Raw genomic sequence first — 11,239 nt, 5'->3', positions numbered from 1 at the left:
TTCCTCCATCTGAATCCCCACTTTTTTTTCTCTTACCTTTGTCTGGCATCTGCCACTCAATTTGCTCTGTCTGCAAATCCAGTCCTGCCCATCTATCCATCAGTCTTCACCCCTCCCTTGCTCACCAATCCCCTACTGGCCCATCCTTATTATCCTGGCTATTTCCCCTCTGCCAGCTCAGTCTCAATGAAGGGTTCTGACCTGAAATATTGACTATTCTTTTTGTCTGCTGGACCTGCTGAGTTCCTCCAGCAGTTTTGTTTCTCCCCATTCCAGCATTCATAGTCTCTTGTGGACCCTTGACAATGACTTTCCCTGTGACAGACAGGAGGGAGACCCTTCTGTAGTTACCACGTGGCTCTTGAAGATGATCATGGCCCAGATGTGGACATTGAGATTGTGGATGCATGACTGAAGCTCTTCATTGCCAAATTTAAGGTTTCCAGCAGAGATACCTTCCGTAGGACCACAATAACACAATATTCAGCCCATTGAGCTTGCCCTTCCATTCAATCATGAGCTGATCCACTTTCCCACTCAGGCCTACTGCCCAGGTTCTCCCCATAACCTTTGATGCTCTGGATAATTAAGAACCTATCATCCTCCCTTAAAAACATCTAATGACCTGGCTTCCAAAACTGCCTGTGGGAACAAATTCCACAGATTACCTTCCTCTGGCTGATGAATTCCAACACATCTCTGTTCTAAGCCCTTAAATCCTGAAGTTGTGCCCTATTCTCCCATCAATCTTTCTACAGCTACTCTATCAATGCCTTTCAACATTCAAAATGTTTCAACAAGATCAACCCTCATTCTCCCTAATTCCAACAAATACAGGCCAAGAGCTCTTCATATGATAATCTGTTCACTCCCAAGACAGATTCATAAAGAGTGTGTGGAGAAGGATGAAAGGGTCCTTTTCACGGTTCATCCCCAACATGACAGTGGACTGATTGCGCATCGAGTCAGACATCCAGAACTGCTGGAAGACCATCAACTCAGTGAAAGATGCACTTTGGTCTTTCAGCACATGCCAACTGGCGCATTCCAGGCTGCAGGAGTGTGTGCTAAGGGATGCACAGAAACTTGGTGTAGCCTACATGAGGGTGCTGTGGGGAAGGACCACAGTCTAGAATCCTCCCATGAAATGGCATTTTGGGGCTGAGACCATGAAAGTCCCTCAGACAACAGAGAGGGAAGAAACAACAAGGTACCACAGTGGTGGTAATGGGGCATTTAGAGGACAAATGTACCAATGTACATTGATGAGAATGTATAGATATAATTAAGACTGAATAGTTTTCTTTTTTGTAAATAATTTATTGTAAATAAAGTCTATTTTTGGAAAAAAAAGGAATGAGCACAGATAGATTCTTGATGATCAGCCCAGACATGGTGGAATGAAGGACCTGTTTCTATGCTGCTTGATCTTGTACACCTCAACTTTACTTTAGCTCTAGTTTCCTGTTAAAAAAACATTATATAATCTCACACTGTCACTTTCTTAATGAAGCTTATGGTTATATCTGACAAAAATAATGTTGAATTTTTAAACCATTTGTGGTGGAACACGGTATTGCAGGCATTACCTCACTGGCCTGGGCAGGCTGGCCTGCCTTCTGCCCCTGCAGCTCCTCCCCATAAGATCCCTAATAAAGGCTGAGAGCCCTCGTCTCCTCCCTCATACCTGCCTTGAACGTAAGCCAACAGTACGTATAGGCATGCCGAGGTTTTCTGGTTAATAAAGCCTTTGACTACTTGCTTCATGTCTGCAGGTGGTCATTGATCGTGCCACACAGTTCCAACCAGAATTGTTATAAGGTGGTACAACATACTGTTTCAGCTTGTAAGGAAAGTTGTAGTTTTTAAAAATCTCTTGCCTTTTGTTTCTAGGTGGTGGATTACTGTGTCTCTCCCTAAATCCAAAACTTCTCCAACTCGACGGACCTCTGAGATGTCTGTATTTCTAAACTATAGCTTCATGCTCATCACAGAATTTAATTGTCAATGTCCAATGCTTAGCTCTAGAATTCCCTCCCTGACTCCCGCCACTTCTTTCATTGTCAATGTCCAATGCTTAGCTCTAGAATTCCCTCCCTGACTCCCTCCACTTCTTTTATTGTCAATGTCCAATGCTTAGCTCTAGAATTCCCTCCCTGACTCCCACCACTTCTTTCATTGTCAATGTCCAATGCTTAGCTTTAGAATTCCCTCCCTGACTCCCTCCACTTCTTTCATTGTCAATGTCCAATGTTAAGCTCTAGAATTCCCTCCCTGACTCCCTCCACTTCTTTCATTGTCAATGTCCAATGTTAAGCTCTAGAATTCCCTCCTTGACTCCCTCCACTTCTTTCATTGTCAATGTCCAATGCTTAGCTCTAGAATTCCCCCCCTGACTCTCTCCACTTCTTTTCTACATTTATGACAGTCCCTAATCTTTGATTAACACAAACATGCTCAATGCAAAATTTTGTTTCGATTGTCCAACATGATGCACTTTGGGGCTTTGTTAATACATTAAAAACACAAAGCTGGAGAAACTCAGCAGGTCAAACAATGTCCTTTATATAGCAAAGATAAAAATACATAACCAGCATTTCAGGCTTGAGACCTTCATCAAGATATGGAAAAATGTCGGCAGGCATCCAAATAAAAGGGTAAGGGGGAAGGCGTGGTCACAAAGGCAGGAGGTAATAGTTAGGGAAGGGAGGGAGGGCACAGCAGGAAGCAAGGGGATGAGGAATGGCTGGGTGGATAGAGAGGGAAGGGGATGGAGAACTGACAGAGGGAAAGGAAGGGAAGGGGGAAGGAGAGCAGACACCAGAAAAGTCGATGTTAATGCCATCTGGCTGGAGAATGCCCAGACGGAAAATCAGGTGTTGTTCCTCCAACTTATGGGTGGTCTTGGTGGGATGGTCCATGAAGCCATGGACACACATGTGAGTGTGGGAGTGTGTCACAGACTGAGATGGTTGGCCACTAGGAGGTATCTGTCATTAGAGCGGACAGAGCAAAGAGCAAAGTGATCTCCCAGTCTGCATCCAGTCTCTCTGATGCAGAGAAGACCAGATGCAGTAAATCAATCCTGCAGATACACAAATGAAGTATTGCTTCTCTTGAAAAGCCTATCTGGGGCCTAGGACTGTGGTGAGGCAGGAGGTGTGTGGGTGCAAGTGTGGCACCTCCTGTGGCCAGAGGGAAAGGTGCTGGTGGGGGGGAGGGAGGAGATTGGTGGGTAGGGATGAATGCATGAGGGATGGTCCTTACAGAAAGCAGCGAAGAGAGAATGTGTCTGGGGTAAAGGGATCCTGTTGTAAGTTCCGGAAATTCCAGAGGATAATGTGTGGGATGCAGAGGCTGGTGCGACTGTTGGTGTGGACAAGGGGAAATCTGTGTTTGTTGCATCTGGGGGGAGAGGGGGCTAGAGCAGATTAGCAGGAAATGAAGGAGATGCAGGTGTTTACTTCAACCACGGTGTCTGCAGACTTTTGTGTTTTATTGTATGTTAATATCGGTTGTCCCGCATCGGACTTGTCAGCCACAAACGAGCCTGCAGCTGACGTGGACTTTTTACCCCCTCCATAAATCTTCGTCCGCGAAGCCAAGCCAAAGAATATCGGTTGATATTAGTTGATAAAGTAAGTAGACAAAGAGATATTGACCAGACATTGAGAAAAATTGGGGGGGGGGGGGAGTGGAGAGTGGGTGCTGCGATGGTGGGGGAGGGGTAGGGTGCCTCAATGTGTTGCTGCTGTGAATGCTGCTCTGGTTCACAGTGACGGCTCAATGCAGGAGTGCAGGAGCAAGGCCGTCTTCTTACCCATAATCCCCCATGCTGCTGGAACTGCTCTGGCACTGGCGGAACTGGAGTGGCACGTCGCTGGGGTTGGCAACTGATGGGGGCAGGGAGGAAAGCTGATGGCCGATCCTTCCCGTGAATGTGTGACATGTCACTCACTGCTTCATCGTGGGGGCAGGATCCCCCTTAAATCGCCAGGTTAATGATTTATCAGGTAAGTCCCTGCAATTTGAAAGGTGCACCCTGCACCCAAGACCCAGTAATTGCACCCAGGTCCCAAGAGGGCGGCCTAGGTGCTGCAGTTTGAAAGCACCTACTGTCTGCTCCACTGAGTGAAGGATCATCTTCATTTCAACAGGGATTATACGGAGAAAGGAGATGGCTTGCCTGGACTGGTAATGCTGCTCTAGGTCAATTTTAATTTTAGACATACAGCATGGTAATAGGTCATTCCGGCCCACGAGCTCATGCAATTACACCCAATTGACTGACAATCCCTGTACATTTTTGAATGGTGGGAGGAAACCGAAGCACCTGAAGGAAAACCATGCAGACACGGAGGTGGGGTGGGGGGGGGGGTGGTGGGGGGAACGTACAAACTTCTTACAGTCAGCACAGGATTCGAACTCTGGTCACTGCTACTGCAATAGTGTTGCACTAACTGCAACACTAACTGTGCTGCCCCTTCATGAGGTGAATTAATTGATTACACACTGTTGGCTCAGTACAATTCAGTGAAAAACATTGAGTTAAATATATATGAAACTGCAAGAAATAAAGAATAGTGGTTAAATATAAAGAAAAACAACATTTACTATTTGAGAAAAATTCATTACAAAACCAACTTATTCACTGGGATGCAGGGAACGAAAGGGAGGATTGGGAGTGAAGTAAGGTTGATTGAATTGGAAATGATTGAATGGAATAGGCCAACAAGTGTATGCAGTGCAGACTGCCAAGAGGGCTCAGGCTAATCTGTGACATGCTTTGGTCAGTAAATTATGAAAAAGGGTTATTCATGTTGACAGCGTAAACAGAACTAGAATACTTGGATGTAATTCTTGTTCAACCATCTTCAGATCAGCAGTGGAGGTAAACAAGAAGTCTCTATATACTGGAGAACTAAAATAATACACAAAGTGCTGGAGGAAGTCAGCAGCTCATGCAGCACTCCTGATAAACAGCTGAGGCGCAAAATATCGACTGCCTCTTGCTTTCCATAGATGCTGTGTGACCTGCTGAGTCCCTTCAGCACTTTGTGCAATGTTCAAATTAGTGATGCCTTGAATCAGAAGTTCCTAGCACTAGGTTAAAGGATGGGTGGTTTCTAATGGTTAAAACATTGGAAGGAGACAGTTCACTCAGAGAAGGTTTCACAATCACAATGGTGGCAAAGCATAATCAACTGCTGCCTGAATACAAACAGAGAAGAATAGTTAATCAGCAGGAGAACATTCCAGCGAGGGGAATTTGCCAGTTTCCATTACCCACAGTTTAATCGGTGGATGCCTCTCACAGTTTTGGAAGGTATAGCTCTAAACAAGGCCCGGAATCGAAAATCTCCATAAAATTCTATTTCAACAGAGTTTCCCAACGATTGCCAAAGAAACAGGTTGTTACCACGATATGCAGAATACCTCTGTGTGCTGATATCCTTTATCTGAAAACAAAAAGGGTTTAACCATTAAAAACTTGGTGGAGGTATTACCAGGTCAAAGCACATATTTCCAACTTTGACTCTGGTAGGTGGGAAACAATGCAATCCATATTCTTACAACAGTCAGTCTGTGGGACCTGCATCCAAGTTAATGTCGGTTCTTTTGAAACTGTATCCCAATGAGAAGTCTTGAAAGAGCAAACGGAATACAGTAAAACCCCTGGTATCCTCCACCTACGGGGATTGGAAGTTGCCATAAAAGTGAATCTTCCACTTGTTTAAGGTTGCATGTTGCGTGATTGGCAAACTAACGGCAAGGCACATCCATTTTAAACTTCAGTATATTTTACCTATTTATTTCTTTGCTATTTTTTTGCTGGTTGCTTGAATTCCGGATAATAGGGGTTTTACTGTAATATAATGCAGAATACGGAGTCCAACCCACCAGAATGTAATCAGAGGAGGTAGTGTTCATCTTAACGTCAAACTTCAGGTGCAGTACTCTGATTATGATACGATCCTTTGGAGATACATTGATAAAGGTACGACATGCTTGGCCCTCCTTGTAGGACTGCATGGGGCTGACTATAATACCCCAGTGTCCATACAGTTGGACATCACATTCTGAAAAAAGGAAAGCATCATTGCTGTGAATTTGGTTTAATCCAGCAGCTCAATGCATAACAACAAACAATATCTACTCAGACACCCTGAAGCAATGGCACCTTAAGTGATTACACAAATTAACCTGTATCTCAGTTTGTTTTATTAATTTTTGATCCATATCTCTGTATAATCAGAGTGAACAAAAATCTTCTGTTCTCTTTTGTGAAGACTCCAGATTCCATTGCGTTTCCATCCCTTTGTAGAAAGAATTGTTTCTGATTTCATTCAGAAACAGCCTAACTCTAATTTTAACATAATGGCTCTTCTCACACCAAACAAAACTTTACCAGTATAAATTCCTTCTTTATCTTAAATTCCATAATCAAGACAACCCCAAACCTTTATCCCAGGTGGGGTCTCAGCAGGACTCGGCACCCTAAAGGCATGCAGGCTGGTAGGTTAGCTGGTCACTGTAAATTGTTCCTAGTAAGTAGCTAACCAGTAGAATCTTGGGAGAGTCAATGCGAATCTTGGGAGAGTCAATGCAAATATGGGGAAGAATAGAAAATGAGATTGATGTAGGATTAATGGAAGCGAGTGCTTGATAATCAGTGTGGTATCTCTCTATGAGTCTAAGAATGGGAGCATCACTTACACCTGCTTATAGTCCAACTTTACCTCTTAAGCTACAGGCCAATAATCCACCAATCGTTTTGATGGTTTCCTGTACCTATCCCTGAGATTTTAATAATTATTGGCATTGATCTTTTTTCAAATCATTTCTCCAATTCCAAGTTTCTCACCATTTACAAACTGATCTCCCAATGGTCTCTCTGGTCATTAGTTGATAACTTTTTAATTACCTTATTTTTAACCATAATTCCACCTGTTGTATCAACCTTCGAATCAAAAGTAAAATTAAAATCTCCTCCCATGATTATTTTCCCTAATTGCATAAAAATGTCTTGCATAAATTTTCCATCATCTGTACTCAGTGAATATATATTCATTAATGTCCAACATTCTGAATAAATTTGACAATTTATCATCACATATCTTCCTGCTTTATCAATAGCTGTATCCAATATTTTACTTGGTTAACTTTTATTTATTAGTATCGCTACCCCTCTGGCTTTAGAATTAAATGAAGAAGACAATTCCATTCCTACCCATTCCCTCTTTCACTTTGCACGTTCTACTTCAGTTAAATGAATTTCTTGTAAAAAAGCTACATCCACTTTAATTTTTTTTTCATATAACTTAATAATCTTTTCACTTTATCGGATTCTGAATTCTGTTAATGTTGATACTAATGAAATTCAATTTCCCCACCATGAGACACCAATATATGAGCATACATCCATCCAGCATCCCCCTCCCTCTCCCCCTCCTAGCACACCCTTCATACTGCTTTCATAACATACTACATTCATAGACAATCCAGGCTTTGAACAAAAAAAGAGAAAGACATGAAAAGAAAGTGAAAAGAAGAAAGTGAAGAAAAGCCCCAGAGGTGCGTGATGGTGGAACATCTCTAATCCCCTGATCTGTATGGGATGTGGAAAATATCACATTTGTGCCCATGATTCCGCAATGGTCAGCTTCATAGTCCCCACTAACTTGCTTAAAATACCATACCATCCCATACTATAGATTTTCCAACAAAATATAAAAGATCACGTGCATTATAGGTTAAACCATCCTCCCCCTTTAAACTCTCTCGAAACACAATGTAATTTCAGGTACAGTAAACATCTTTCAGTTATATAATTCATTCTTTGTCAGGCAATGAATCGGCAGATACCTTTGCTTCATTAGGCTCTGTAAAAAAATCTATTCCTCCCACCCTGCACAAATACTTTCAATACAGCAGGGTATCTCAAAACAAAGGCTTAGTCCTTTTTTCATAGCACATCTTTAACTGGATTAAACTCTTTTCTCTTTTTTAACAAATCAAAACTTATGTCCAGATTTAAAAAAAAATCTTATTTCTATTATAAATCAAAGGTGATTGTCTCTCTTTCGTTTGCTTTGCTGCCAACTCCAGTATCTTCTCTCTTACTTCATATCGAAGAAATCTGACAAGTATTGAACAGGACCTTTGGTCAGGCTGAGGTTTAGGTCTCAGTGCCCTGTGGGCTTGTTCAATCTCCAAATCTCCTTGAAATTCAGCCTGACTCAAACATTTTTTCATATCTTGACCTTCATCACCATCTCTCACTCCAACAATCTTGATGTTATTCCGTCTACTAAAATTTTCCAAATCATTAACGGATCATTCTTAGCAGCAGCTTCTGCTTGCACCTTCTTCATTTGATCCATAATTTTCTGAATCTCAAATTAATTTCCTTTAATTTTCCCATCCACTATTTTAAATCTTGTGTCAACTTGTTGCATTCATCTTTCAATCTTGTCACCATTCTTCTTTACTTCATCAGTTAATACTTCCGATTGACGAAAATTGTCTAAACATTGCTTCATTTCCCCAGAAGATAAAGAAGTTTCTGGACCTTTCTCTGCTTTTTTCTTGATTGTAGATTGTTCTTGGTCTTTTCTTTGCTTTTCCAGGTCCTCCTCTGGATCACTGGAGCTGTGAGTGTCCTGTACCTTTTTAAAAGTTTTCTCTTTTTTTTGTGTGCTCTGCACATGTGCGAGGAGTTGTGCATGCGCAGTCATTTCTTCACTCTATATCAGCGGCCATTGTCAGAGAAGACCTTGAGGAACAGTGTCCAAGGTCTCCCCAGCTTCTGGCCTCTCTCCCTTGGATATTTCCTTGCAGACAGCTCCAGGATCCTTTTTCAAGGTAGGCCTCTCTTCTTCTTCTTGTTCCGTTCTTGTATTTCAGTAAGGCCTTTATTTTTCTTCGGTGGTATGTTGATCTTTTCTGTCTGTCTTTAAATTGTTCTTTGTTGTACTTTCTGTAACTTTTATAGTGTTTTTTTGTCACTTTTCAGAGAGCAGGGATTACCAGTCTAACCCCACATCATCATGTGGCACACCCCCAGTTGATAACTTGATACATGTTCGCATTGTTTGGTATCAGTCCACTGCAGCAGTTCATCAGCTAACACCCTGCCTACCTCAGCTCCTTACCCATACCTCATTGTTTAAATGCACAACATTTTATGCAATCATGGAGGTCCATTTGGAAGATATAAAATCCTGAGAGGTTTTAACAGGGTGGATCTGGATCTCTATGTGGGATAATTGACTAGGGTCACCCATTGAAGACAGAGATAAGAATTGTTTTTCCTCTATTTGGAACTTCCTTTCTCCAAGAGAAGTGAAAGCAAAATGCCCTTGAGTATTTTTCAAGGAAGAGATAGAAGACTGATTACATGGGGGTGAAATGTTATGGAGGAGGGAGAATAGTCGTGAAAACAGGATTGAGGTTACACTTGCATCAGCCATGATTTTATTGAATGCCTGAATAGGCTTCAGGGATTGAGTGGTCTACACCTGTTATCAATTTATACATGCATAGAATTGTGAACACAGCTCAGACCATCAAACAGACCTCCCTCCCTTCCATCAGCCAGCTATACTTCTTGCAGCCATGGAAAAAAGCAGCCAACATATTTAAGAAGATTTGTGAGTATGAAATCATGCACCACCAGATTGAAGGACAATGTCTTTCCTGCTCTATCAGACTCCTAAATAAAACTTACATTATGTGGCTCTTGCTCTGTTCTAACTGATCTCTCTCTCTCTCTCTCTCTCTCTCTCTCTCTCTCTCTCTCTCTCTGTAATCTCTACACTCTGCACTGGGTTTTATGCGCTCCATTTATATATGGGTTAACTTGCTGGAGACCACAGAAATGTGTTCACTGTACCTCAGCATATGTGATGATAAACTTAAACTTGAACGTGCATTCACTTTGGTTTTAATGCCTCTGATCACAGCCAGAGTGGTACAGTTTGACTTTCAACATTAAGATAAAACATCTTGGTTCTGCGAATAGGCTATCTTACATCACAGAATCATTACATCCCATTCCACTGAAGGAGACTTATTTGGTCCTTCATGTGCGTACTCATTGTTTGGTACACCCATTGGATTGGTCCTGTAGACCTGTTCCTTCTCCAGGGCCCCGAAAATAGTTCCTTTTTCTGCTGTTTGTATTGAACGTTTCTATTGAAATTGCCTCCACCATTCTTAGGTGCTTTTTTTTTCAATTTTTTAAAATAATTTAAAAATTTTTCACACTGTGAACCATATCAACCAAAATATGTACAAATGTATCTCATTAAATTTACACAGTGGTCTTTTCTCCCCTTTCCCCTCCCCCACCTTCCCTCCCTCCCCCACCTTCCCTCCCTCCCCTCTACCCACCCCTTCCAATACCCATAAATATTCAATATATACAATACAATAAAACCATAAAACAATATCTTCACACAAAGGAAAATAAACAAAAAAAATGCATCATCTATTTATTACACACTGAATCTAGTTGTTTTGACTTCTTATCATTTTCATTCTCATTTTAGGGGCTGGAGGTCGTAGGCAAGCTCCCTCTGATGTGTTCCATGTATGGTTCCCAAATTTGTTTAAACATTGTGACTTTATTTTTTTAAATTATATGTTATTTTTTTCCAAGGGAATACATTTATTCATTTCCATGTACCATTGCTGTATACTCATGCTCTCTTCCATTTTCCAAGTTGACATTATACATTTTTTTGCTATCACTAAGGCTATCATAATGAATTTTTTTTGCACTTTATCCAATTTGAGGCCGAATTCTCTACTTTTGGTATTTTTGGTTTGTTTTTTATGTTTTTTTGGTTTGTTATTTTTTGTAATTTTATTTAATATCTGATTTAATTCTTCCCAAAATGTATTTACTTTCGTACATGCTCAAGTTGCATGTAATGTTGTTCCCATTTCCTTCTTACAGCGAAAACATCTATCTGATCATGTTGAATCCCATTTTTTTAATTTTTGAGGAGTAACATATACCCTGTGTAACCAATTATACTGTATCATGCATAACCTTGTGTTTATTGTATTCTTCATAGTTCCAGAGCATAACTTTTCCCATACTTCATTTTTATCTTTATGTTTAGATCCTTTTCCCACTTCTGCTTAGTTTATAGTTTATAGTTTATTTCATTTTCATTATCTTGCTGCTTAATGTACATGTTGATTATAAATCTTTTGATTATCATTGTGT

The 11,239-nt window shown here is 41.1% G+C and overlaps 1 protein-coding gene across 2 annotated transcripts in view; it reads right to left on the bottom strand.

The window, feature by feature from the left end:
- Window positions 1–2,549: 2,549 nt before the first annotated feature.
- The window catches only part of adamts13 (ADAM metallopeptidase with thrombospondin type 1 motif, 13), a 138,267-nt gene continuing 129,577 nt past the window's right edge, over window positions 2,550–11,239 (bottom strand). For both annotated transcript variants that reach the window (XM_069931357.1, XM_069931353.1), the window contains 2 exons: window positions 5,902–6,080; window positions 2,550–5,459 (listed from right to left, as the gene is read on the bottom strand). In XM_069931357.1, the coding sequence (XP_069787458.1) occupies window positions 5,283–5,459; window positions 5,902–6,080 (356 nt within the window). In that variant the 3' untranslated portion in view covers window positions 2,550–5,282. The remainder of the gene's footprint in view (window positions 5,460–5,901; window positions 6,081–11,239) is intronic.

The sequence above is a fragment of the Narcine bancroftii genome, chromosome 1, assembly GCF_036971445.1.
Source record: "Narcine bancroftii isolate sNarBan1 chromosome 1, sNarBan1.hap1, whole genome shotgun sequence".
Lineage (NCBI taxonomy): Eukaryota > Metazoa > Chordata > Chondrichthyes > Torpediniformes > Narcinidae > Narcine > Narcine bancroftii.
This window is presented reverse-complemented; position numbering and strand designations above follow the sequence as displayed.